Source organism: Camelina sativa, chromosome 5 (genome assembly GCF_030686135.1).
Source record: "Camelina sativa cultivar CO46 ecotype springtype chromosome 5, ASM3068613v1".
Taxonomy (NCBI): domain Eukaryota; kingdom Viridiplantae; phylum Streptophyta; class Magnoliopsida; order Brassicales; family Brassicaceae; genus Camelina; species Camelina sativa.
In genome coordinates, this window is record NC_141884.1 from 40,803,593 (window position 1) to 40,831,288 (window position 27,696).

The 27,696-nt window shown below is 34.8% G+C and overlaps 5 protein-coding genes, 1 non-coding gene and 1 pseudogene across 6 annotated transcripts; 4 read left to right on the forward strand and 3 right to left on the reverse strand.

Annotated features, from left to right (window-relative positions):
- Positions 1–1,435: 1,435 nt before the first annotated feature.
- Positions 1,436–3,644, reverse strand: LOC104788484 (E3 ubiquitin-protein ligase SINAT3). Its single transcript, XM_010514251.3, has 3 exons — positions 3,083–3,644; positions 2,331–2,717; positions 1,436–2,023 (listed from the first exon to the last, which is right to left on the reverse strand). The coding sequence occupies exons 1-3, from the start codon at positions 3,323–3,325 to the stop codon at positions 1,655–1,657; spliced, it is 999 nt and encodes a 332-aa protein (XP_010512553.1). The 5' UTR covers positions 3,326–3,644; the 3' UTR covers positions 1,436–1,654.
- Positions 3,645–4,289: 645 nt separating this feature from the next.
- LOC104788485 (UV-stimulated scaffold protein A homolog) lies at positions 4,290–6,744 on the reverse strand. Its single transcript, XM_010514252.3, has 2 exons — positions 6,465–6,744; positions 4,290–6,374 (listed from the first exon to the last, which is right to left on the reverse strand). The coding sequence occupies exons 1-2, from the start codon at positions 6,648–6,650 to the stop codon at positions 4,566–4,568; spliced, it is 1,995 nt and encodes a 664-aa protein (XP_010512554.1). The 5' UTR covers positions 6,651–6,744; the 3' UTR covers positions 4,290–4,565.
- A 2,179-nt stretch (positions 6,745–8,923) lies between these two features.
- On the forward strand, positions 8,924–10,180 carry LOC104789834 (glucan endo-1,3-beta-glucosidase 12 pseudogene; annotated as a pseudogene).
- A 1,401-nt stretch (positions 10,181–11,581) lies between these two features.
- Positions 11,582–13,646, reverse strand: LOC104788486 (aspartyl protease family protein 2). Its single transcript, XM_010514253.3, has one exon. It carries the CDS (start codon positions 13,337–13,339, stop codon positions 11,888–11,890), a length of 1,452 nt encoding a protein of 483 aa, XP_010512555.1. The 5' UTR covers positions 13,340–13,646; the 3' UTR covers positions 11,582–11,887.
- Positions 13,647–13,687: 41 nt separating this feature from the next.
- On the forward strand, positions 13,688–13,759 carry TRNAQ-CUG (transfer RNA glutamine (anticodon CUG)). The gene has a single exon. It is a non-coding gene; the product is annotated as a tRNA-Gln (tRNA).
- A 7,829-nt stretch (positions 13,760–21,588) lies between these two features.
- On the forward strand, positions 21,589–25,394 carry LOC104788487 (auxin response factor 18). Its single transcript, XM_010514254.3, has 12 exons — positions 21,589–22,278; positions 22,537–22,652; positions 22,730–22,885; positions 22,974–23,126; positions 23,211–23,295; positions 23,370–23,460; positions 23,546–23,710; positions 23,799–23,912; positions 23,982–24,054; positions 24,141–24,623; positions 24,705–24,892; positions 25,043–25,394. The coding sequence occupies exons 1-12, from the start codon at positions 22,233–22,235 to the stop codon at positions 25,146–25,148; spliced, it is 1,776 nt and encodes a 591-aa protein (XP_010512556.1). The 5' UTR covers positions 21,589–22,232; the 3' UTR covers positions 25,149–25,394.
- Positions 25,395–26,325: 931 nt separating this feature from the next.
- Positions 26,326–27,176, forward strand: LOC104788488 (uncharacterized). The gene is made up of 2 exons (XM_010514255.3): positions 26,326–26,856; positions 26,964–27,176. The coding sequence occupies exons 1-2, from the start codon at positions 26,353–26,355 to the stop codon at positions 27,006–27,008; spliced, it is 549 nt and encodes a 182-aa protein (XP_010512557.2). The 5' UTR covers positions 26,326–26,352; the 3' UTR covers positions 27,009–27,176.
- Positions 27,177–27,696: the final 520 nt, after the last annotated feature.

Genomic DNA, 27,696 nt, shown 5'->3' on the forward strand with positions numbered 1-27,696 from the left:
TTTCCTTATATATACATATAGTTATTTCACATGTATTCGTTTGTGCATGTTGAACAAGCTAATGGAATTTCATTTTCAATTTTTTTTTATTTAAGTTTTTATTTCACATTCGATCGTTAACGATTATCTCTACATTATTTACCGTTAACTATTTTATTGCTTTTCTCAATCTTTTTTTAATTGTCAACAGTTATCTCTAGCTGAAATTATTTTTGCAGAATATGTATCATACACCACAACAACCAATTATGAGAAAACCATTTTTTAAAACTATTTTGAAAATTATTAATATGGTTAATATGCATATTTTGAAAGTCTATAAAATACAATAAAATTTATAAAATCAATTATGAGAAAACCACTTTTAATAGTCTTTGTAAAATTAGTATTTTCATGTTAACAATTCAAATTAGTTTTTTTAATGAGCAAAAATACTAATTCTTTTGAAAACATAGCAAAAAATAATAAGCCGAATATATGTTACTCAAAACCTAACGGTTGATGACGCCCGGTCACGAAGATTACCTGTCAAATCACAGGAGCAAATTAAGTCTCGTCACTAAGACTACATAGGACGGAGATGTTCCTCCTTTGATCAAATGTGACTTCTGTCACCAGCTCGTCAACTTTCCACAGAGCCCAATAACATTAATTACTGCTGAAATTATTTTTGCAGAATATGTATCATACACAACAACCAATTATGAGAAAACCATTTTTAAAAAACTATTTTGAAAATTATTAATATGGTTAATATGCATATTTTGAAAGTCTATAAAATGCAATAAAATTTATAAAATCAATTATGAGAAAACCAATTTTTTATTGTCTTTGTAAAATTAGTATTTTCATGTAAACAATTTAAATTAGTTTTTTTAATGAGGCAAAAATACTAATTCTTTTGAAAACATACCTTTTGGAAACATAGCAAAAAACTAATGGGCCGAGTATATGTTACTCGAAACCTAACGGTTGATGGCGTCCGGTCACGAAGCTTGTCTTTGAAATAGTAAAAATTAAAAATTATTAATAAATATATACAAAACAAAACAAAATTATGAAGAAAAAAAAGAAGAATTGGTATTTTAATTGGTATACAATCACAAATCAATAAAATCATTAAGAAAACGGTAAATCTTTATGATTTAGATAACACAATGGTATTTTCCTAATAATCTCAAACTTATATTGCTACTCAATAAAGGTTTTAACTACAAAGATCATGAGTATTTTGGTATTATGTAGAAACAATTGATGGTTGTTAACTTGTTGTTAGATTAATTAACAAAAAGATTCACTAAAGACACTGAAATAAACAAAGAAATTTGGAGTATTTGATTAAATGATACCGGAATATTTAAAATTTATTTTTTGAAAACAATTGGAAAAGTTGAGTGAATGGACTAACAAAGTCGAAACAACAAAGTCGAAACAATGTTAAGCTAACGCCTTTGGAGACGCATCAAATGAGAATTATAAACATTTTTACATATTTCAGATACAGCAGAATTGTAGTGAACTGTATATATATAAAACAACACAAGTTTATCGTCAGATAATAACCCCTAATTACAGATACCAAGAAACATGGTTACAGAGACACAGACGAGTCGGCGAGGTTTCAAAATCAATTTGATTTTTCTTCATTTTAGTTTCAGGACAAGTTTGGGATACAAGATCCTCCTCCACCTTCACCACTTTGCTGTTGCTCTTTCCAGATCCTTCCAGTGACTCGGAGTTTCAGCTCTTTCCTATCTCCACCTGAGAAGAACAGAGCCATGTTTCTTTGTATAATCAGTCCATCATGACTGTCTCTAACTTTCCTGTGGCTGTCTCTTACGCTTCTCGGTGTTCCTTCCCATATCAGCTTCCGACCATAACCTCCCACTTCTAAACTGTAATTGTAGTTCCTAGCTTCTGTCTCGTCCCCCATGAAACGCAGGAAGGCCATGTAGACTGGAGCCATTCCGAGCTGGAAAGCCTCAAAGTGAAGACAGAAGTATTGACCAAAGCAGTGAAAGACCTGATTTTCAATTTTGGATCAGAAACAAAATTAAAAGACAGAAACTTTGATACGTATAAGGGGACGGTCATTGTTTAACAACTCCTTAATATGTGTAGAGAGAGAGAGAGAAGATTCAACCAATGATCTCGCAGAACAAGAGCTTCCCTATAGAATAAGATCATACCATTATAGAGCTTCACATTACAGTTCATACCAGATAAGATCAATTTCATAACATAAACCATCCCCTTAAGACTGTAAACAAAGCCTCACAACTTATATATAGATAGAGAGCTATGAAGCAGGAGGAATCATGAGTACTTACAGTTAACATCCATGTGGCGTTTTCGACTTCACGAGGATTAGACTTGACATAACGATGGTTGAAAGTACAGCCAGAATGCATATCAACCTTATGATCATCCCTCAGGTGAGCAACTAGGAAAGGGATATCTCCCGTAATAGAACACTCGGATCCAGCATAAGGACAGTTATAAGGCCTGAAGTTACATACAGTCTCATGTTTGAGCTTACTGTAATAAGGAAAGATTTCAGGACATCCAAGTGACATGTGTTTACAGGGTAGCTCAAGTGATTCGGCAACTTTTTCAAGTGCCAAACAACGGATATCACCAAGCTCTTGTCTACAAGTTGGGCAGCGGTTGTGAACCCTGGTTTTACAGGTTGAACACAGAGTATGTCCATTGTGACACTGCAGGGGAAAAAGTCTAAGTGTTTAACAAAGCTATGTGCAGACACAAATTCCACAATACTCATCAGTGACGATTGTGGAACAAATCAATGGAGGATCATTCTTAATTTAGTCAAATCACACATGAGTATTAAAATTGTGCAAGTCATAAGTGAAAATTCAGATAAGTTCAAGTTAAAGCTATCTTACAAAGACCAACACAACCACTGGTTCAAACCTAAATCCATATATATATATATATATATATATATATATATATATATATATATATATATATGTTTAGAGTAATCATCAGAAACTGACTCACAAGTCACAACACAATCAAAAAAGTAAAGATCCGGGAGGGGAAACAAAATCACACACACCTGATGAATGGGAGGGTACATAGAATTGGTGCAGACAGGACATTCGAGAAGCTCATGAACACTGGTGGTGGTGGGAAGAAGACCAGAAGCAGCAGCAGCAGCATTGGTGTGATTACTACTAGTATGATGATGATGATGCTTGGAAACCGAAGCGTAAGAAGAATGGCGATCTTGGTGGATCTCTTCATCATCTGTCACATCCATCATGGTTGATGTACAGTCCATCATGCTATCCAAATCCATTTTCGAAATAAAAGGCGTATTCTTTCGATCGAAACGAAGAAGATCAAATCCAGATGGGTATGAACACGCCACCGAACGAAGTAGGTCAACCCTCGTGAAGTGTTTGTTGTTCAATTTCCAAAATCAAAAAAGATAGATGCTTTTCTTCATCAATTCTAGAGAGAGAGAGAGCAGAGAGCAGAGAGAGAGAGTTGCCGTCAAATGAACCGGAAACGCTGATTTAAAATCGGACGGTCACGAAGGGCGGCTGTGTGGTACAGAGAAAGAAGAATGTTTATTTGGAAACTAAATATTGAATTAAATAACAAATTACTGGATTGGGAAATTATTTAATCATTTTATTATTATTATTAATCACTTAATGATTTCTTCGTTTCTAATTAAAATGTTTTTTAAATTAACTAATTAAGGGCCCTAGTCCAGTTAAGATGGGCCTAAACATGTACATGGTGCACATGATTACCTTTATATTTTATTTTGTTTTGTTTTTCTCCGGTTTTTACATTACGATTCTAATCAATTTGTAATTAAAATGTTTTATAAAAACGATTAATCAATATTTTAGTGTTTCTTTTAATAAGTTAATTACTAACGTAGAACGACCACTAAAATAAACTTCAAAGATTAATGAGAAAAAAAACATACTCATCTTCCCTTTTACTTTAATAAAAAACTTGAAGAGATGTGTATAAACTTTAGACGCCTTAAGTAGTATATTATGAAATATCATAAGATGAAATATATAAGTAATGCGATGTGGCTTGGGTTCAAAGTCACTTCAAAGACCAATGATAATGTAAAAGAACATTTTACTCTTCTTCCTTCCTCTCAAGCAAACTCTCTCAATCTAAAAAAAGTAAATTATTCCATAAATAATTGGTCCTCGTGAGTGATCGGCCTCATGATTGAATCATCCTTAAAGACACAACGCATCAAAGAAAAAAAAGCGAACAACAACAATCCATCCAGCTCTCATGATCGATCTGTCATTGCTTTTTTAACACAACATGTCATTGTACTTTTCTCTTTCTGTTGAGTTTTGTCTGAGAACAAACTTCACAGAATCTGAGACATGACTTAAGAACTGTTTGTTTCTACATACTTTTCGCAGCTAAAAGAAATCACTAAAGAATCTGATTATTCATCAAATATTTCGTCAGCTTTTTTACTCCCCTATTTGCATCAAACAATCAAGTTTAAGGACTTTTTGAATCAAAACTAGAATGATTTTAGTTATTTGTTACCACTGGTTAGCTGATGTTTCCCGGCACTTCTCATCATTACCCTGAGCCAACTGTTGTGGATTAGTAGTACCTTTTACCCGATTACTTAACAGTCTCTGCGATATTCTATCTTTAGCCGATGTTTTCTTACGTCGCATCGAGGAAAAGGTTTGTTTCTTGTTTTTTCTTGCAGCAAAAACTCTATCAAACTCTTCATCGATAACATTTGATCTAGAAGTTGAGGCTATAGCAGCATCACGCAGAACTTCTTGATTATGTTCCTTAACCTTTACCTTCACAAGCTTTGCTCTTTTCCTCATCACTTCTTTGTCTTTCTCCCTGATATTCTTCAGAGCCTGTTTCGCTATTTGCCTAGCTAACTGATTAGGATCAGAGTCTGAAGTTGTTACATCCATAGGCACATCCTGGTTGATCCCTGTAGTTGAAGATGTTTGGTTTTCAGTCTCATCTACTGGAGATTCCTGGACTATGGGGTTCCCTTCATCATCCCGAGGTACAATGGGTCCGTGAAACGGACAGGTTCGCAAATCTCTTCTCTGACAAAGACCACCTTTCTTTAGAGGAGCACGGCATGGAGGTGTCTCTGTTCTCTCCTCTCTATAAACAGTTGCCTGAAGATTCAGTTCTGCTATTTTCTCAGCCGGAATAACAGCATCCTGATCCACCCTGCCCCAGTGGCTCTCAAGCTCTAAACCCCGGTAATTAGCTCGAACTTCCGCAGTTGAGTCCCAATTACTCAAGTGTGATCCCCAATTCATCACGGGGGCTTCAGAAATTAGCTTATCCCTAAGAGAGTCCCCACTGCTTCCAACTTTTTTAGTGGACCTAGATTCTGATGTAGTAGACCTATTTGCGTCACTCGAAGATGGTAAAGACGAATTCTTGCTCTGCTGACTTATCGTCACAGGAGCCACCTTCTTGACTGAATCAGTTCTAACCTTACCATCATCCTCCTCCTCCCAGATATCTTCTTCTTCTTCCTCGTTTGTTTCTTCATTCTCATGACAACCAGGCATACTTGAAATTGTAAAGCCAGCTTCGTCCCATTGCTTTTGAGCTGCCAATATGTTATTCCTGATATCTATCAAGTCTTTCAACATGGAATCTCTCGTTCTGTTATCACTCACGTCAACCCTGATGAGAAGAGAGATCCCTTCCTGAACCGAAATCAGATGCTTTGTCACTAGAAGCTTGCACTGTTCCCTCAATACATCGAATACAACTCTGTTCTCACTAGTTTCTTCAACCTTTTCTGATTGCTTCAATGAATCAAGACGAATTTGCCTAAGATGAGAACAACGAATCTCCTCAAAATCTTCCTCATCTAAGATGGCAAGTGGAACACCATCATCCCCTCTCCACTGAACAATTTCCATACACTCCTTGATCTCCTTAATCGTTACATCAATCTCATGCTTCAAGAGTCCAAAACTACCCTTCAAGGAATCAAACTTGCCACGCAAAATCTCTCTAGTCTTCATCTCCCTCTCCTGTCTCTCACGTTGAACACGTGCAGCATTAGCCTGGAGATCAGGGAACTTCAACTTGCGGGTGTTCTTAAGGTAATCAAAACCAAGCCTAAGCTCCTTGTAATGTAACCCAAAAGACAAATTCCACTTCTCCAAGAACTCAACAGCCTTAGAACGCAACATAGTGGCAACAGCGGGAGGTGCAGGAAGAGGGAGATTGCTTCTAAAACCAACACTTAAACTCAAAAGCTGATCAAGATTCTCAATAATAAGAGTTCTAAAGAGCTTTGACCTCATGAAAAGCTCGTCGATGATGAAAAGCGTCAGATACCGAACCTGCCAAAGTATAATTACCACCGCGTTCGTTATTTGATCAATCAATCGCCACCATTGAAAGGATCGGAACAAAAAAAAAAAAAAAAAAACCTGGGAGTGGTTATGTCTCATGAGCTCCATTAGGGTTTGCGAAGCGAAACGGACCTCCGAATCAGAATATCGAACAATAGATTTGATGGCCTTGAGTAGCCTCGGGTCAACCTCTTGAGCAGTTGATTTCGTCGCTTTCTCTATCAACCCCTGAACTTTTCCTCCGCCGTCATCTCTCCCTTCCATCGCCGGCAATCAGAAGAAATTCAGATGAAGACGAAAATAAAATAAATAAATAAAGGAAAAAAATAAAAGAGGACAAATCGATTTTTGTTGGTTTAATAGATCCCTTTGTTGTAACTTGTATCCAATGTGATAGTCGGTTTACTCAGTTAATGAAATGACTTATTTGCCCTTCGTTTCCTCCATTCCACTGGGGGTAGTCGGTTTAAATTGGTTCTCTCCTCTGTAATCGTAACTAACAACAACAAGTATCAACCGGTAACTTTTTTAAACGGTAAGGGAAGTAGTGTAAACGATAATATTTTGTAAATTTAATTATAATTTCCATTCTTATCTTGTTGGTCAATTATAGATAATTTTCATTACTGAACCAAAAAGAAGAAAACAATTTCCAATTTTCCCATTATTTATTTAAATAAAATAAAACAAACAACTAATACTTGAAGAGAAATGTGTGTAGTGAATCGAGATATGTGGTTTGCAGTACCATATTAATCAATCGTTGTTTAAAAGTATTACATGTTATTGTATCTATCTATCTAAATAATTTGATCTTGTTATAAAATGTCATAACTGTTTTTAAATATATATATGAAACAGTACCATATTTATATCTATGAAACAGTATCATATTCACATGCCATTGTATCTATTTATCTATATTATTTCTAGTTTGATAAGAGCTTTTGTTCAAAATATGTACTTTAGACCAACTCCAATAGTTTACTTTATTTTTTTTTTTTAATAGTAGTTTACGTGAGCACCAAGAGACATTCATACTATCTCTCTCCTCTCCCATAGACGTCTGAGATTATGATGTTTTACCGCATGAGCATGATTCGTAAAGGTGTTCTATGTTTTTGGATTCTTCTTTTTCAAATCCTTCCGTCAACTAATAAACGTCTTGGTTTATATCCATTTCATTAGGATTGGACCCGCTACAGCGCGGGGGAATTTTTACATTACATAACACTTACATTTTTTTGTTACTATGATGCAATCAATTGTAGTTATTTATAAATTTGTGTAATGAGGGATAAAATATAATATGTTTTGATATAATAAAAATAAATAAAACTGAATTTAACAGCACAAGAAATATTTGCGGATGAATATTCATATATAGAAAATACATTAATATTTAGGAAAATAACAAAATTGATATTAAATATTCAATATTTAGGAAAATAACAAAATTGATAGTAAAGATTTCAATACATTAATAAACATATCATCAATTCTCATTAGTATTTTATTTTTTTATTATAAAATTATTTTGTATTTGTATAGCTATATATAATTTTAAAAAAATTGATTAATTCCAACTAATTCAAATCTCTTATGAATTGGATTTATCATATGAAAAAAAAAAACTTAAAATCATGACATTCATTTCATAGTGTAGATAAATATATTATTATTATTTATGTATTTTATTTACAATTACAAAGATAATTGTTTAACAAAAGAAATCTTATTTTATAATTTCGTAAAATTTGTCTTGAAAATATTCTTGAGTCACAAAATAAACTATTTTTTTATTAAAGTACTTTGTAGTTAAATTTTTGTTTATTCTAATTAATTAAAAATACCCGAATTAATAATCATAATTTTTTGAGGAAATTTCTAAAAATCAAAACTAATTTTATATACAATTGCTGTACATTTTATATACAGTTCCAAATTTAATAGCTTAATTTTTATGGTAACGATTTTGAACTGTTTCCATAAATTTTGGGTAGTTATTATTATTTGAAATCTTTAGAAGATAAAATATACACTAATTAGCAATTATGTTAATTTCCTAAATTAAAGGAACGACCAATATTCTCATAATTAGTTTCCTTTCTTTTTTAATTACACTTTCAAATTATTACCCGATAACCTAATTCTGAAGAAGCGGATATTTATGATCCGGATCCGTTTTGTTAATTTCGGGTTATTTTGCCAATTTTGAACCGACCCGAAAACGATTTTGTACTTCTCTTTTACTTATATAGGGATTGTCTTTAAATAATAAATGTCTTGTGCTGAGTAACGCTGACTCAATTATCATAAACCGGTTACGTACGGTTATATATGCGAACCGTTCCCCTATTCCACTGGGCGTAGTCGATTAACTTGGTTCTCCCCCCCAGTCCATTAAATGACTTATTTGCCCCTCTTTCTCTAACCTCCGTACAACAGATTCAATGGGTGTTTATGTAAATAAAGAAAATCTCGTTTATATAGTTATGAGTTAGTTACAAAGATCCAGTAGTTCCCACCAAAATCACTCAACCCAAATCGAGAAAGAATACAAGAAAAAAGGAAGAGAGAAGATGATCATGACGATGACGACGAAGATGCAAATGCAATACGCTTTCTGGCTTCTCTTGATCTTTTCCATCTCAATCGCTTCTTCCTCCACGGTTCCATCTCTTCAAGGTATAACTAAATCAAACACGATTCTGTTTCCCGAGAAAGTTGAATCTTTCTCACACTCATAGAGTTTTCTTGTTCGTTTTTTTGTTTGCTGCAGGTCCAGTGATCGGGATCAACTACGGTCGTTACGGCTCAAACCTTCCTCCACCAGAAGCATTACCATCACTCATCAACTCACTCTCAATCAAACACGTCAAAACCTTTGACTTAGATCCAAGAATCACCAAATCTTTCGCCAACACTGGGATCACTCTCTCCCTCTGTATCCCCAACGACAAGATCCCATCTCTATCAACCAACCTCTCCGAATCCGAATCAATCATCAGAAACTTCATCTTACCTTACCACAAGAACACAATCATCACATCAATCTCCGTCGGTAACGAAGTCTCTCTACTCCCGCAGTTCTCAAACAACCTTGTCTCAGCTATGGTCAACGTTCACAGATCACTCAAAAGATACAGATTACACAAGAAGATCAAAGTCTCCACAACGCATTCACTCGCGATCCTCTCAAAAAGATTCCCTCCTTCAACCGCTAGTTTCCACAAATCGATCTCTGAGACAGTCTTGAAACCGCTCATAAGGTTTCTACAACGAACAGAGTCGCCTCTCATGGTGAATGTGTACCCTTACCTCGCTTACAAGCAATCGTTCCCTTCGATTCCGTTGGACTTCGCTTTGTTTCAGCCGATGAACCGACGGAGATACATCGATCCGTACAGTGGAGTCGCGTACACTAATCTGTTCGACATAATGTTGGATTCTGTTGACTCCGCTGTGAAATCATTGGGATTAGCTAAAATTCCGGTGGTCGTATCTGAGATCGGGTGGCCGACGAGTGGAGAACCGGGAGAAACAGCTGCGAGTTTGGAGAACGCTAGGGTTTTTAACCAGCGGCTGATTGAGCATCTGAGAAGAAGGAGATGGAATAAGGTCCCTGTGTATATCTTTGCTCTGTTCGACGAAGATCAGAAAACTGGAGCCGCCGTGGAGAAACACTGGGGATTGCTTTACGGTAACGGATCGAGGAAGTACGATTTGAAGCTTTGAACGAGCTGATGGGCAAATTGGTCATTTTCGTGTATAGGCTTTTTTGATTTTGTAAATGGGCCTAAGGCCTTATTAATCCACCGATTTTTTTCCGTAAATAAAAATAATTGAAGATAATGAATTGAGTCATGTTTTTAATCTTACTTTTGTCTGGATATGTCACATGCACTATGATAGATTCGTGGACTTACTTTCGAGTCAGATCTCTTATATCTAAGAAACAAAAGACATATTTGTCTCGGAATAAATCGGTAATCCAAAATTGTCATCATGTTCCGGAAAGTTGTCGTACATTTTAAAATTGGGCAGTGACGTTAGAAAGGTCAGGCAGTGACGCAGTACGTGTTGTCAAAAACCCAATAACGCTGTGATTCTTGTTTTGATGGCTATTTATATCTTAGAGTCACATAATTTCCTGATAAAGTATATTATATTATCTAATTAATGGTATATAACTTTTCTAGAAGGCAGGCTGCATTTTTTTGGATAAGCGGAGCATAATGAAATTTTACTCTATCAGTCATCACATATCTTCCACTAAAGACGCAAGTGACTGAGTGATCGGAGATATTTGCGGAGGAAAGAGCGGTAAAGGGAGTGGGTATAAAAAAACCGGTGGATCGTTCGGTGGTTGCATTATTCTGACCATGTGGGCCAACGTGCCGCACTTTGTCTCTGTATCCGTCATTGAGGATGTTTCTCACTTTCTCTCAATCACTTATGATTACTATATTTATTGATTTTGTTACTTACTGACAAATTATTTTGCTTTTGACTTGTCACAATTCTGATTTCTGACTGCTTCTTATATATATAACGCATAAAGCCAAGAACTGCCGTCCGATATGGCGATATTCACACTCTCTCATTCACATGGAGAGCCAAACACCAAGAACGTACCTCCACCTTACATTAACGATACCATGTGTCGTTTACGATATACACATAATATATGTTTATATCAAAATATCGTGATGCACTGAACCGTTGGTATTTATGTCTATCACATGAGCACAAAAATTGATAAATTTGACAAAAATTAAGTAGCTAGACTGTAAAGTGAGTGGTCAAGCAGAACGAGAAGATTCATGAAGTTTCATCTTACAACTAATCGATGGGTACTAAACATTAGATCCATATAAAGTAGGTGAGCTAGATCGATCATTACCTTTATATATCATCATCATTGATGTATATATATATAACTTGTTCACAATTAATATATATAGCTAGTTATATCAATTCCGGTGAGTTAGTCTACTGACATAATTGAGGTAAACATGTAACTTGTAGTCCTCATTACCTTTGTAAGCATGTATTTTGGATTAGTTGTTTAATGCCTCAATCTAATAAGTGCTATACAGTTGGAGGATTGCAAATTATTTTCTTTGGTATAAAGATTTATGTTTATAAAAAAAAATTAAAAAAAAAAAAAACAAAATTAAAAAGCTAGACTGTTAACAATAATTTCACTTCTGCTTTATGAATTTTCCAAAAGGAAAACAATAGTACAAATTACTTCTCTTTGACTTGAGTGTATGTAAACAAGTACAATTTTTAAAAATGAATCTACTACAACCACTCGAGATGAACATATCAATCTCGGGATCATCATTAATAAAATGACTAAATGGGTAGTTTGATATGAATCGATGATTGATGAATGGATAACAATGTTTTTGCTTTTTGTTTATTTTGTTTTTGCTCCCATAGAGACTTTATGGGAATAAATCATCATCAGTCAACTCAAAAACTCAAATGATCTAACACGCGCGAGACAAAAACCCGATACGTGACCCGACCAAGTCATAAGCGACCCGGAAACCCTGTTGCTGTATGTTTCCAATGATCGACAAGCTCCCCATTGTTCCAGCGAACGCAAAACAGAACCGTCCTTGAGTATTCACCGGAATCAGATAATTACTCGCCGGAAGCGAAACCTCCCCGCCTCCGAAATGAAACACAACCGTAGGAACCTTCACCGTCGTCATCCCGGAAAGATCGAAACACGTGTCGAACAGAGAATACGACGGAGCACGTTTCAGGCTCCTAGCTCCGAGACGAAACGCGTCTCTAAGCGCCACGTAAGCAGGTTGCGTCAGCCGAGTAACCGAGGTACCTGAATCGATGATAACACCGCCGCTTCCGGTGGCGTCAAGCTTGAACTGCGACTCCGAAACTCCCCGAACGCGCGAACCGCCAACGCTGATCCCAAGAAGCTGCAAGTAGTAAAACGTGTCGAGCTTCGGGTTCGTCAGCAACGGCGTGAAAACAGAGGTCTTGGGAACGGCGTCGTTTCCGAAGACGATGGTTGACGGCGGTTTAGAAGATGAACCGGAACTCGTCCGGTCAACCAAACAGTAAGAGAATTTCCCGTTATAACGGCTTTTCGTCTGCGACGGAAACGATAACCCACCACGGCCCAAGCCCAACAGCCCAGCCGCACCAACGAACAAGCCTTCGTTATCGTGACCGCATCCCAACGGCACGTGATCAACACGCGCTCCGTGAAACGTCAGCGTCTCGGTTGCGAAGTCTCCTTCGGTGAATGATCCGTCACCGTAGGATACTTGGTAGAGACAAGTCTTGCTTCGACGTGTGACACATTCCGACGAGTCGTCTAGTCTCCGGCAGAGACGAGATCCACATGGAACGGTTGCGTACGTTTTGGATCTTTTCGGGTCAAAGATCGGGTCGGACTGGTTGTAACAAGCTTTGCAAGGAGAGCATTGGAGCCAAACGACGTCGCTCCCTGTGTCGAGCACCATGTAAACGTTAGTCGCCGGAGTTCCAACGCCTAGCCGCATAAAATACTCTCCGCTCCCTTGCGAGAGACCGGAGATAACGGCGCCGCTAAAACCACCGGCGGAGCGTGGAGTTTTTCTCGTGACATTACGTCCGGTTGATACGGCGGCGAGGCTGGCTATAGATTCGACGCGGAGAGAGTCTCGTTGGAGACGGAGGTTGAAAAGATCCGTCGGAGACGCGTCGGATAAGGAAGAGAGAGCATCGACGTGCGATAAATGGACAGAGAGAGAAGAAGTAGTTGACTCGGGTTGGGATTCACCGGTTAAGGATTCGGAGTCGGGCCATGAGAGGGTTGCGGGGGATGGGAGAGTGTTGACGACGAGAGTTTGGTATTGGGAGGAAGAAGCAGAGGTGGTGAAGAAGAAGAGAACGGAGAAGATGAGGGTATTTAGGACTTTTCGATCCATCGAGAAAATGAAAAAATGAGGATTTTAACTATATAGTATATAGTCACATGGATCGTCTTATATAGACTTTACTCGATACTCCAAAGTAGTAGTAGTACTGTATTATTATTATGAAGGCCAAATGAAGCTCGTGTGTGAAAGCACTTAGTTTAAGTCTTTTAGTTATGGCCTGCCTTTGTTTTTGTTTTTGTTTTTTCTTTTTCTTTTTTATTTTCCTTTTTCTTTCCCGAGTAAAATCATCATTACCAAATTATTGACTTTATTCCACATTTCCCTACTAAAGAAGTAATAACGAAATCCGTTTACGTTTTGTGATTTGAAGGTATGTTGTGCGAAACCGTGCAAAATGGTTCCATGGTCTAGTGGTCAGGACATTGGACTCTGAATCCAGTAACCCGAGTTCAAGTCTCGGTGGAACCTTATTTCTGATTGTTTTTTTTTTTCCATTGGACACTTTTTATTACTTTTGTTGAGAAGTTAGCACATGGTGTTTTAGGATATAATGGCCTAAAAGGCCCAACCAGAAATATCTAAAAGGCCTTATTTGAGTAGTGCCAATAAGAATTTGGTAACAATGCGAGCTCGTTGACATCTTCCCTTTGTTGTGGCCCATGTCTTGTAAATATGGACTACTGGAACAAACAGTTTGATAATTTTAGTTTAGTTAGAACTTAGGAAGATTGATTATGTATTTATGTGGGAAGAATACTTAAAACTATGAAGATCAAATAATTGAATTTGTATATCTTGAAGGAGTATTTTATAAAAGAGTTACACATTAAGTTTACTCTTTTTTTTTTTTTTGCCTAAGTGTAGCACCAAACATTAACAAAAGTCTTCACAAAAAATTGAGGGAAGCGCCATTATTCCAATTGTAAAAAGTAAAAACCAATTGTGGTATTTTAGTGATATTTCTTCAATTTTAAAAGTCAGTTTGAAATTTTAAAAAAATTATTTCCTCAACGACCTAATAGAATAACTACAAAGCTTGAAACCGTGTTGTAGGAGAAGTAGGTGGCTCGCATGCTCTCCATAATTGAAAATAAATTTTGGCCAGGAATTTGATATTAAAACTCTTCATAAATGAAAAAGGAAAATATCAAGTGGAAAAGTGAGGAGGACATGAGATAGTATATAGTTAATGAACAAATGAGAATGGGAGCATGAATGAACACCTATCTACTAATATAATCTAGTTTATAATTTAATTCATTCATTACACCTAAATTAATTTGACTCCATTTCTCATTGTCATCTCTCAATAATTTCGGTTCCTCTGAAGTCCATATAGCCTAGAAACTCTCCTCCTCACTTGGTCCCTACCCTCTATCAATAATTGTCATTCTTTAAGCTCACTGAGATGTTCTAAATTTATATATGTTGGAATATGTTCTAGTTCGACATTTATTGTTAAGAAGACTGTTACTTGCTAAAGTGTTAATTTTCAGCAATACCATTTAAAAAGAAAAAAGTCTAAACGTCTGAGTAAGGAGGACTTATCCAGAACCAGAAGGTTAATGCAGGGACAAATAATAGGGGAGGAAGAGAAATTGAGGCCCATCTTCGCAGTCTGATCAAGAAGAAGATCATGTGATATACTGTTATCTATCTATCTTTATGGTCCCCTCTTCTCTTATATGATTATTATTCACCTTTTTCACATCAATCTAAAACTGAATTTATTATATCATTCAACTCACTCACTCACGGACATCCAAAGCCACACATACATCTTACAGTGTTATATAATTAATTTCAGAATCAAAGATATATACATATGTTATGTTTTTGTCTTTTGGCTGTTCTTTACTTTCCATTTATAATGATAAGTTGATAACATCAAATCCATTGTCGAAATAGTGATGTAACTTTTACATTTGATTAGTCGAATAAGAAAATGAGAATAATAAATATATATATTGGGGAGCTTGACCTAACGGTTTAAGTGGGAGTGAAGTAGGTCGAAAGCGACCCTTTGAGAGTGTACGGACGATTTTGTTTAAATTACGAAAATACCCCTTTACTAATAATAATTGACAATTTTGCGTGACTCCACTTTCAGGTTTGGGAGAAAGGAGCCAAAGAGAGTGCGAATGATATGATTACTACACCATTTGATTTCTCTCTTCCCTTTTTTATATTCTATTATGTGTGTAATGCTGCTAACTCCCACTTTTTCATATTTGGAAAGTTTGTATTTTTTCAATTCTTAATCTTATTATATATCCTTTGGTGATCAAAAAACACAAAACCTTGTTACAATCTTTTTTTTTTTGCGTATTACATGTACACTATCAGATATGAGAGCCAGTCAAACATAAAACAACATTGATATTTTAGTATCATCGTTAGATCTCGAACCAATGGATATAATACGTATGAAATTTCTACAAAACCTATGTCCTTAACATTATGCATGTAATTTCTACAAAACCTATGTCCTTAACATTATGCATGTAATTTCGATGAGTTATAATACCAGTGTATACGTAACTTCCTAGTTAGAAAAGTAATGATTCATAAGTTCCCAATACAATGTAATCATACGGAGTAAAAGAAAGAAATAAAAAAACAAAAAAAATTACATATCATTTAGTCCAACTAACAACACTACATATATATTGTTAAGTATATGTATATATATATACGCACATGTGTTTACAATTATGTAAATTAAGTCACACTCACACAACATATATAAAAACTAAAATCTGTATAGTGAAACACCGATATCAATAATACAAAGCACTAAATTATAAGTAATTGTTTTTGTTTATACTAAAAAAAACAGATTATTATGAAATCATCTTTAACAGTTGATAATATATACAGTACTATAGCTTCTTTTTTTTTGCATGTAATGTTTTCAATATTTCATCAAAAAATAAAATATTTCCAAGTTACGTATGGTATAACAAGGAAGAATCTGATTTCTTACCCTAATCGAATCAACGGACCCGATGCATACGCATCAAGAGCTTTTAATTTGTAGATTAGCATTATTGACGACAGAGATAATTAATCATACTTAAATTAAATTAATTAGAATTACTTATATCATTAGCGAACTTAGAGTTTTAAGAATTAAGACACTACCAGCTTACCCTTTAGAGGAGGGAAGAGTCGAAATAATAGTACTCAGTCTTCTTCGATAGATATAATAGTAGTCCACAGAGATACTTGAAAACCATCATATTATTAACAAATATATAATACAACATGAGTGCGGAATAATAATCTATGTTTATTACATTTGTTTATTATCTAACAAGACCTATGCTACAAAATATTAATACAATCACCCCTAAAATGCTCTTGTTTATAATTAGGCTCCACCCAAAAGCAAAAGAAAGCAATATACATAAATAAGTTTCTGTTTATATTAAAACTCTACAAATCTCTGATATTACCCTATTTTATACTCGCAATAACAATAATGGAAGACAGGGAAGATACAGATGTGGTGTACGGTCAAATAGTGAAATTGTACAGAATAATTTTTAAACAAGTATAGCTTGTAGAAAGTTAAATTATCGCAAGGCTGAAGATATATACGACGTTGGAATCAAATCTTTTTAATTATTTCTTGACTGGGTTGTCATCTTGAGCCAGCCAGTGATTTAGTTCTCAAATCAAGAACAATAACCTCTTATAAGATAGGACCACATTGTGATATATAATTATAATCTTATTGAAAGATAGAACCATGATGGTATTTTTCCACAGCTTTTTTTCGTTCTCTGTATTTACAATATAGTACTATACTACTATATAACAAAAGAGTACCGTTGATTAGTTCAATAATATGTGCAAATATAAAATTTACGAATATTCCTTTATTCTTGTTTAATGACGTGGCGACTATGACTAAACAGGTGATTAACTATATTATCAAACTAGTAATCGATCTGTGCTACGCGCGGTAGTTAGATGAAGGTGTATTCTAAATTTTGTTGTGTATATTTTTTTTGGTTTTTGTAAATTCATCTTTACGTTTGTTTTTGTATTTAATTTTGGTTGCTTATGTTGTTTTGTTGGATATTTTAATAAAAATATGTTTTGGAGTATAGTATAATTTAGTTTGCTGTTTTTAAAAGAAAAATTGAGATCATTTTGTGTGTTTATAATGCTTTAAAAAAAAGTTATTATTAGAAGTTAACATTGTTTAGTTGAAGTTGTTGTTTTGTTATAGCTGTTAGTTGTCATTAATTTATTATTATTTTCTATTTTGTGGTTGGATAGTTATTTAATATTTTCATATGTATTTTGTAAACTGTTGGAGTAATTTTTTTGTCAATGTTTTAGTGTTTGGAGTGAAAAATATTGTGGATTTTATTAAGAAAAATAAATAAGTTATTTATTGTGGATTTTATTGTCAATTTCTTTTCTAGGCTATTTTTGTTTGTTTCATTCAGACCCAATTTCTCTGTAAGGCTTATAATTTGTGGGTTAATTGGACCATTATTTGTATGTTATTGAGTTGAAATTGATTTGTTCTTTTTCAAAATCCGATGTCCTCGTGAACGGATAGGAGAAGAGCAATTTTTCGATCTAGAGATCTGTTTGAGGATTGAACTTATGTCTTTGATGCTCGTAATCGTTTTTTTCAGTCATTCCTATCGTAATTGTTTTCCTTTGATTTTTTTTTTTGGGTTTGCGTATTTGGTTGATTCCTTGCTCGCTTCGCATCTATTGGGGATATTTGGTTATCCCTTGTTGATTTTGTTAAAGGTGAATGTCAATTGGGTTGCAAATTTGTTTATATGAAAATATGTTGGCTTCTTTAGGTTTCCTAATTAAGTTGTGAGTTGTTTTGTGTTATTTGTTGTAATTTTTTTCCCGTTTGTCCTGTGAGTGATTTTTTTTTATTCGATGTGAGTTGTGTTTTCGGGAAAATTAATTTTCTTGTTTATCTTGCTGTAATTTTATAAAGTCCGGGTTGTTTTTTTGTTTCTTCGGTTGTCTTTTTCATATAATTTTGTGTTACGGTTATCAGATTGTGACATTCATATATCTGAATCTTTTTAGTTTATTAAATGTGTGTTCATCTCTTTGCGTCTTTATCTTTGGTGATGGATTTATGAAGTGCCGCCAAATAATTATTTTAACTGATTTCTAGTTGTGTTTCCTTGATTCTTTGAAAGTGTTGTTTGGGTTGCCTTGTTTTGATATTTGAAATTTTAAATTATAATCAGTTTAATAGAAATCTTTAACTATATTATTACCACTAATGAAAAATTATAGTATTTTTTTTATTTTAACATTTAATTTATTTTACATAATTATTTTTTATTTAAACTTTCGATTAATTATAATTAACAAAAAATATGCACTAATAAATTTAAAATAAAAAAATTGAATTCATAGGATTTAAAAATAGTGATGGGTCTAGAGAATTTGAATGAAATAGTGTTGGGCCTACAGATTTTAGATGAAATTTAGTTGATCAGTTTGTCATTTGTATGATTGTTTAAAGGGCTTATTAAAATTTGTAAGGCGGTTGTTTTGTGTTATTTGTTGTAATTTTTTTTTCCGTTTGTCCTGTGAGTGATTTTTTTGATTCGATGTGAGTTGTGTTTTGGGGAAAATTAATTTTCTTGTTTATCTTGCTGTAATTTTATAAAGTCCGGGTTGTTTTTTTGTTTCTTCAGTTGTCTTTTTCATATAATTTTGTGTTACGGTTATCTGATTGTGACGTTCATATATCTGAATCTTTTTAGTTTATTAAATGTGTGTTCATCTCTTTGCGTCTTTGTCTTTGGTGATGGATTTGTGAAGTGCTGCCAAATAAATATTTTAACTGATTTGTAGTTGTGTTTCCTTGATTCCTTGAAAGTGTTGCTTGGGTTGCCTTGTTTTGATATTTGAAGTTTTAAATTATGATCAGTTTAATAGAAATCTTTAACTATATTATTACCACTAATGAAAAATAATAGTATTGTTTTCTTATTTTAACATTTAATTCATTTTACATAATTATTTTTTATTTAAACATTTGATTAATTATAATTAACAAAAAATATGCACTAAATGAATATTTTAAATTTATTTTAAAATAAAAAATTGAATTCATAGGATTTAAAAATAGTGATGAATCTAGAGAATTTGAATGAAATAGTGTTGGGCCTATAGATTTTAGATAAAATTTAGTTGATCAGTTTGTCATTTGTATGATTATTTAAAGGGCTTATTAAAATCTGTAAGATCCATAAAATTTAAGAAGATGTGGCTGATGTGGCAGCTGAGGTGGCTGAACCAGGAATGAGAAAAGCTAACTTTATATATATAGATATATATCAATAGAATATAACAGTGATTAAGAAGAATAAACAAAATTTTTTAAAAAGATTTCATGTAATGGATTCCACTACACCACTAATCAAGTATTTTAAATTAGAAAATTATAAACAAATGTATAGTTATTTATTCCAATCCATGGGTTGATATTCACTTTGAATGATGTTCGGATGTTCCTAATCCTATTTATTTAACTCTTTGAACCTTTTTTGTGTTTAAATAATTTTCAACTTGAGAGAATATCCGTAAGCAGCTAATTAATAAATATTAGTCACTAACTTAGAAAAAGATATTCAAAATTTCCACCCAAAAACAAAAAAAATGACGATCAAATTTGGCATGAAAATCCATGCATGGTCAGGATAAGAATCTTTGTGAAAATTATTTGATTCCGTTAAAAATCTTCTTATTATGGTAATCTCATCCTCTTCTTGCCTATTCAAAAAATTATGTTTCTACTCTTTAATTATTTGGTGATTAAATTCGATTCTTATTTCAAACCTCTCCTCTCTGCTTTGCAAAGGAGTCGTCCGTACAGTCGTTTTGCACTGTTTAAGAAAAAGTTATTTAGATAGATAGAATTGAATCAATTGATAAGTACTTTACCCTCCTCAAGATTAAACAATGGTTTATGTTAAAACTAGTTTATGTGAAGTGAGACTAATACTAATCCGATCAATAACAGTATCTAGTTTTTGGGTTTGTAACGCGTTCGCATATTTTTAATCAACGATGCGTAATAAATATATTGTAATAGCTAGTGTTTCGTGATGCAAAATACACTAGTATTTCGTAATGCCTTGTGTTATTTATTTTAGCTAGAGAAACTCTACACTATAATTTTGAGTGGTATGACATATATAGAAGAAATACACTAAATCAAAACTCAATAATACTTTTGTGATTCTTTTCGCGTCTGTAAATGAAGAAAAATTGGGTAGGACAAGTCAGCATTAGACACGTGTCAGTCATGAATACGACATAACAGCGTGGCAATTTCTCTAACTCTGACGTGTCCGTATGTAGGGACCACTTTCTCGACACTTCGGCATGGCTTCTCTTCTTTTTTTTTTTTCTTCTCACTCTTTTCCTCCACTCTCATTTTAACCGCGCGTGTCCTCTACTCATATCTCTCATTAGTTATTCCCCGGTTAATTTTTATTTAACGTTACACAATTATCATGTAAGCATATTTTTTTATTGTTTTCATATAGTTTCGGGATTTTAATTTACTGTGAGAGCTTTATATAAAGGGCGTGAAGAAGAAGAAAGAAAAAAGAGAAAAGAAAGATGAATGAACACGCGCTTGGGGCTTGACTCTGAGGGCACGTGCTAACATAACTAACACGGCTCCCAAGACGCTCGTCCCATAAAGAGAAGTCATGGCTGTGGCCTGTGTGGCCTTGTGCGAGTGTGGGTCTAGCCATTGCTGTGGGGTCCTCTCTCCTAATTACCATCAATGGCACATTGTGTAATATTATGACTCCTTTCCTATATTATTAACAAAAAAAATCCAAAAAAAAAAAAATCTGGCTGGTGTACAATAGAGAAGCCGACACGTTTGCCTGCCACGATCCAGACATACGAAGAAAAAAATAGACGATGTGGGTTAACGGCACCGTCAAGTCTCAACGGCAACGGTCTTAGTTTATACATACATAAAGGCTTTGTGCTTCACGCGCTCTCGTGTAGGTAGTATAGTAGTAGGCTTATTTAATTACATTACACAATCGTCATTATCGGACGGCTGAGATTGGCCCTCTCCGTTTTTAATGCACCGTACGTTCTTTTAGAAAACTTAAAAAAGTAAAAATTTAAAATATAGTTAATTATGGTTAAATTAAATTTGAAGATCAACTGATAACGATTCGTTTGCCTTGAATACATTAAATTTTTGTTTTTGGTAACAAAATCGAGTTTCCTTTTAAGCGGCGACATGATAAATAAAAATTAAAATAAAAAGGTAATAAATTTAGAAAAATAGGGAGATTCAACTGAAGTTACTGTAGGGTGAGAAATGACAGGTCTCAAGGATCTGAACTAAAGAGAGAGAACTAGTATCTTTTTATATATATATATATAGAGAGAGAGAAGAGTGTGAATATATATATGTATTGTGCATGATACCGTGAGACTTCTTCAAAAAAGGAAGCAGCTTTGGTTTGCTGCAGATCGAGGTTAGGTATGGAGAAGAAGAAGTAAGCAAAAAAAACGAAAAAAAACGGCGAGAAGTTTGTGATTGTTGAGGCAAAACAACACGGAATCTGAGAGAGAAGAGGAGAAGACAAAAAAATAAAAGAGAGAGAAAGAGAGATCGGTTTCGTGGCGGAAGGAGAGAGTGAATAATTACGTTCCTCTCTCAATCAATACGGACATAACCGTCCGTTGTGTTGTGTGTCCTTTGTTTTATAAAGCAAATAAAGTTTTGCTTTTTTGTTTTTTGTTTTGGTGTTGCTCCATTGATGGGTCTGTTCTTTCTTCTCTCTCGTGTTTCTTTCATGGGGGGGTTTTAGTTAAAAGACTAGTGTTTACTGCGTGCCTCAAGGGTTTTTTCTTCTTCTTCTTCTACTGCTCTCTCATCTGGGGTTCTTCTTCAATGGCGAGTGTTGAAGGTGATGATGATTTCAGAACTTCTTTGTCAAGTAAGTAAGAGGCAGATACTTGAGGAAATTAACTGAAACAAGGATAAAGTTCCAATTTTTTTTCCTTTTTGAGTTTTAACGGTGACTCTGTTTTGGGGGTTTGTTCGTAAAAGTTTCAATTTTTCTTGGGAAACGAGAAAGAAAAAAAATCCTACTTTCTTATCTTTAAGCTTCAAAGTTTACATTTTTTTTTGTTGGGTTTGTTAATAGTTTTTGCCGCGGAAATGTGACTGTAAGGGTTTGTTTGTTTGATGTTAGGGTCTTATCAGGATCAACTATACACAGAGCTATGGAAAGCTTGTGCAGGTCCATTAGTTGAAGTTCCTCGTGCTGAAGAACGAGTTTTCTACTTCCCTCAGGGTCACATGGAACAAGTAATTACCTCACCCCCCCAAAAAAATTTCATCTCTTTTTTTACATCTAAATTCTGGGTTTTTTTTTGTTTTTGCAGCTTGTGGCTTCAACTAATCAGGGAATCAAATCAGAAGAAATACCTAAATTTAATCTTCCTCCAAAGATACTTTGTCGAGTTCTTAATGTCACATTAAAGGCGGAGCATGAGACTGATGAAGTTTACGCTCAGATCACATTAAAACCAGAGGAACATGTAAGGAACAAAAAGGAACAATTTTTACTTTTTTTTGTTGTTGGTGGGATTAGTATTGATTGACTCAGTTTGTTGTGTTAATATGCAGCAAATTGAACCCACAAGTCTTGATCCACCTTTGGTTGAACCAGCTAAGCAAATGTTCCATTCGTTTGTTAAGATTTTAACGGCTTCAGATACAAGCACTCATGGTGGATTCTCTGTTCTTCGTAAACACGCCACTGAATGCTTGCCTGCCTTGGTAAAATATTATTCTTGCTTATAAAAAGTCTTCTCAATTAAAGATTCTGTGGTTTGATTTCTCACTCCAATTTACACTCTTTAGGATATGACACAAGCTACTCCTACTCAAGAACTTGTGACTAGAGATCTTCATGGCTTTGAGTGGAGGTTTAAGCATATTTTCAGAGGTATTCACACTAATCTTGTGTATTTTTTCTGTTCTTTGGACTAACTGAGTCATGAGGGTTGTTTGGGGGTTTAGGACAACCTAGGAGACATTTGCTTACAACGGGTTGGAGTACATTTGTATCCTCGAAAAGACTTGTAGCTGGAGATGCTTTTGTGTTCTTGAGGTACTTCTGAACTGAAACTGAGACTGAAACTTCACTGGTCGTGTTTTAGGTTCATGAATTTAAGATAATGCCTTTGTGCTTTTAGGGGTGAGAATGGAGATTTACGTGTTGGAGTGAGGCGATTAGCTCGACATCAAAGCACGATGCCTACTTCGGTTATCTCAAGTCAGAGCATGCATTTGGGAGTTCTTGCTACAGCTTCTCATGCCGTGGGTTCAAAAACAATGTTTGTTGTGTTTTACAAGCCTAGGTATATTATTAACTTCGATCATTTTGCTTTATTCACACAGATTTGTTTAGGAGTCGTTAGGTTGAAGAAAAGTTTTATGTCTTTGCAGGATAAGCCAATTCATAGTTGGTGTGAACAAGTATATGGAAGCTATAAAGCATGGCTTTTCTCTTGGTACACGATTCAGAATGAGATTTGAAGGAGAAGAGTCTCCTGAGAGAATGTGAGTATTCATTTCCTCTGATCATTCTTTTACAGTGTTCTCTGATTCTGAAATCTGGAGCGTCTTCAGATTTACAGGTACGATTGTGGGAACTGGTGATCTATCTTCAGAGTGGCCAGCTTCTAAATGGAGGTCATTGCAGGTTCATTAACCATTCCATGTTGAAAGTTAACCTGTTTACTTATTTACATGATCTTTTATATAACGTTCTGTCTCCCTCTTTCTTAGGTCCAATGGGATGAGCCAACAACAGTTCAGAGACCAGACAAAGTGTCACCATGGGAGATAGAGCCTTTCTTGCCAACATCCCCAATTTCAACCCCTGCTCAACAACCACAACCACAATCGAAATGCAAGAGGTCAAGACCCATGGAGCCATCGGTTACAACACCAGCTCCACCTAGTTTCTTGTACAGCTTCCCTCAGAGCCAAGATCCCGCCAATACATCCCTTAAACTGTTCCAAGATCCATCACTTGAGAGAAGTTCAGGTGGATACTCCTCAAACAACAGCCTCATAGCCGAGACTCCTCCTCCAACGAATGGTTGCTATAGGTTGTTTGGATTTGATCTCACAAGCAATCCCACTGCTCCGATCTTTCCAGACAAACAACCAAACGATACTTGTGGAGCTGCCAAGTGTCAAGAACCCATCACTCCAACCTCAATGAACGAGCAGAAGAAGCAGCAAACATCCAGAAGTCGAACTAAAGTAATCATCTTTATCATTTCAAAACCTCATAATAGAATACCAAACAATGTTTTGAAAATCTGATTTCTATGAATTGGAAAGGTGCAAATGCAAGGGATTGCGGTTGGCCGTGCGGTTGATTTAACACTGTTGAAGTCATACGATGAATTGATAAAGGAGCTTGAGAGGATGTTTGAGATTCAAGGACAACTTCGTCCTCGAGACAAATGGGTCGTTGTCTTCACAGATGATGAAGGAGATATGATGCTTGCTGGAGATGATCCATGGAAGTAAGTAAACCAGTTTCCTTGTTTAGTAGCTCCTCAAATCAACTAATGTGAACTAAACCGGAACTGGTTTAACATGTGATTAGCTTAAATCCCTTTCTCTGTTAACTTACGATGTATAATGGTTCTGTTTGTGTCTGTGAAATTGTGCAGTGAGTTTTGCAAGATGGCCAAGAAGATATTTATATATTCCAGCGATGAAGTTAAGAAGATGACAACAAAACGGAAGCTTTCTTCGTCGTTAGAGAATGAAGAATGATGTAATAATCATCGAAGTAGGGTGGTGAGGGTTTAGCTGTTAATTAAGGTTTAATCCGGCGACGTCGTTTTAGTACTTAAGGTTCCATAGAGACTCAGTCTGTGTATATAAAAAGTCTCTTTTTTTTTTCATGTCAATTTTTTAGGTTGGCGATTTTAAATATTTCGGTTTTGGGACAGTGGTTGATGGGTCGGTTCACATCTTTATGTACTTTGTTGTGTTCCATAACCATTCAATTTTTCAAAACCAAGTATGTACATCAAATTAGTTATGGGTTCGAAGATTCTAATAATCAAATAATTAAGGTTAAAAAAATAAACATATAGACATTAGAAAAATATGAACTCTCTGAAAGCGTGGAAATCGATTATAGAAAAATATAATAAACTAAACTTTAAATTTAATGTAATGTTCATATGAGGAAGCACCATGTCGTTCTCTATCAAGTTCTTCCTTTGCTCTAACTTTAAATTTCCAACCTTATTATAATTGCAGCGGATTTTTCTTTAACAAAATTCAGATTTCGAAAGAAATAAATTTTATTTTTAGTTTGATTAAAACCATAAATGAAGTATAATTTAATAAATACTTTGGTTGATAATTGTCTATATCTTGGTTTAATTTAGATTATAGACTTATGAAGAAAAAAAACCAATACAAATTTGTCAAACTTAAAGTGTTGGTATGGTGGTTATGTACTACTGTAGACTGTTGTAGACTATGGAGCAACTGTTTTACTTGCACAGAACAATAAAACCTTGGAGCTAGCGTACGTATACAAAACATTTCTACTTAATTGAGGAAAAAAAATTCAGTCAAAATAAAACATGTAAAAAAAACACTCGTATTCAAATAATATTATACGAGATACAACTATTATATTCCCTTAACATACAATCAAACAAAACTTATAATCGTTACACATTTAAAAACTAATAGGTGACAGAAAACAAAATTAAATAAGGTGTTGTAGTTGTAGTTGTATTATATACCATACTCTATATGCGAATTTATTCTGACTAATGTTCCTCAACAACAAGGCTACGGTTTGACTTTCAGTTCGAGTAATGGTTGTATAGTAGTCTAGTCGACAAATACTAAAATATCGAGCGTTGGATGTTCAATGACAATTACATACATTTAATCCTTTGTCTTCTTTTTAATTCTTCTTACGAATCATAAAGCAGAAAACAAGAACGACGATATGGGGATTGACGAAGAGAATAAGGAGGCGATGATCACATCGAAACTTCAACATATCTTAGCCGCGAAATCGAGAAGGCTACAGTACATGTCATCACCATTAGTAAAAAAACACGTATCACCAGCGTCGTCATCACACTTGTCTTCGTCGTCTCCGAACCCTGATGATGTCTCATTCTCTCGAGCTTCGGTTCCTTTCTCATGGGAAGAAGAACCTGGCAAGCCTAAACACCGTATTCGTCATCCTTCTTACTCCAAGTGTCTTGATCTGCCTCCGAGAATGCTCCTTCCTGGTGACTTTACCAAAATGCACCTGACTGAGAAACATCGTCGCCGTCTCGCGGGGTGGAAACGGTGGTTCCGGTGGAATAAAGAGAGAGATGGTGAACGTGGAAAGAGTAGATTTGTCTATCAATCAGACGATGAAGATGAAGATGATATGAAGACGTACACAAGAAAAGGAGGTCTCCACTGTTTCTCTTACGTCACTAGTTGTTACTTCTGGGTAAAATAACCTTGTATATATATTTCATTCACTCTAATGCCTTAAAATGTTGCCTTGTCTTGCCTCAGAAGAAACCATAGATTCCATATGTGTTGTTTGTTTTGCAGGAAGTTCCATGGAAGAACAATAAGCTACAAAAATATTGCTTTTGAGTTTTGAGAGACGTGTTTTACTTTTTTATAAATTACCAGTGGTTAATAATATTAATACAGTACGTCGTCTTTATATACTTGTAACAAATACTATCGAGTTATGGGCTTTTCTGGGCTTAATGTAATCATAATGTAGTTATCGAATAAAACGAATTTACTTCTATTCTATGGTGATCGGAGCTGGATTCAATTGTATAAAATTTTAATTATAATATATCTCACATGGAAGATAGGATGTTGCTAAAAAGGTAATGTGGGGCATATATAATGGAGAAATTAGTGGCTAGGATGCGATCTTACTTCCATATGCGATAATCATTAGATCAAATGGTCCTACAAATTATTTCTTTTGTATAAAAGAGCTATTTGGAAATCTGATGGCTAAAATTTTCAAACTAACTGTTTGTGTTTTCATTCGTGTACATACACATTTTGTCAGTTTTTAAAAACAAAAAGTTGAGTGAATTGTTTGTTTGTTTGATGAAGCTGTTCCCTGTTGGAGGTTTAACCGGTTCAAATTCGTTGATTCCTTTATACCAAATCTAATTTAGTTGGTGGAATTCTTGACCAAAAATTATGTTGTTAAGCCCAATTGAATTAATGGGCCATATATTAGAAAAGGCCGGATAATTGATAAACGGAAGCTTCTTCTAGGTGAACGATTTGGTAGAACACGTGGACCGTGGTA

What these genes read in the sequence shown, in the direction of transcription:
- LOC104788484 (XM_010514251.3), bottom strand. Translation starts at nt 3,325, where the DNA reads ATGGATTTGGATAGCATGATGGACTGTACATCAACCATGATGGATGTG. An exon ending in TGTACCCTCCCATTCATCAG is followed by an intron (nt 2,718 to 3,082) that starts GTGTGTGTGATT and finishes TTTCCCCTGCAG; the next exon opens with TGTCACAATGGACATACTCT. An exon ending in ACGCCACATGGATGTTAACT is followed by an intron (nt 2,024 to 2,330) that starts GTAAGTACTCAT and finishes ATTGAAAATCAG; the next exon opens with GTCTTTCACTGCTTTGGTCA.
- LOC104788485 (XM_010514252.3), bottom strand. Translation starts at nt 6,650, where the DNA reads ATGGAAGGGAGAGATGACGGCGGAGGAAAAGTTCAGGGGTTGATAGAG. An exon ending in TGAGACATAACCACTCCCAG is followed by an intron (nt 6,375 to 6,464) that starts GTTTTTTTTTTT and finishes ATACTTTGGCAG; the next exon opens with GTTCGGTATCTGACGCTTTT.
- LOC104788486 (XM_010514253.3), bottom strand. Translation starts at nt 13,339, where the DNA reads ATGGATCGAAAAGTCCTAAATACCCTCATCTTCTCCGTTCTCTTCTTC.
- LOC104788487 (XM_010514254.3), top strand. Translation starts at nt 22,233, where the DNA reads ATGGCGAGTGTTGAAGGTGATGATGATTTCAGAACTTCTTTGTCAA. An exon ending in TTTCAGAACTTCTTTGTCAA is followed by an intron (nt 22,279 to 22,536) that starts GTAAGTAAGAGG and finishes GTTTGATGTTAG; the next exon opens with GGTCTTATCAGGATCAACTA. An exon ending in GAAGAGTCTCCTGAGAGAAT is followed by an intron (nt 23,913 to 23,981) that starts GTGAGTATTCAT and finishes GAGCGTCTTCAG; the next exon opens with ATTTACAGGTACGATTGTGG.
- LOC104788488 (XM_010514255.3), top strand. Translation starts at nt 26,353, where the DNA reads ATGGGGATTGACGAAGAGAATAAGGAGGCGATGATCACATCGAAACTT. An exon ending in TCACTAGTTGTTACTTCTGG is followed by an intron (nt 26,857 to 26,963) that starts GTAAAATAACCT and finishes TTTGTTTTGCAG; the next exon opens with GAAGTTCCATGGAAGAACAA.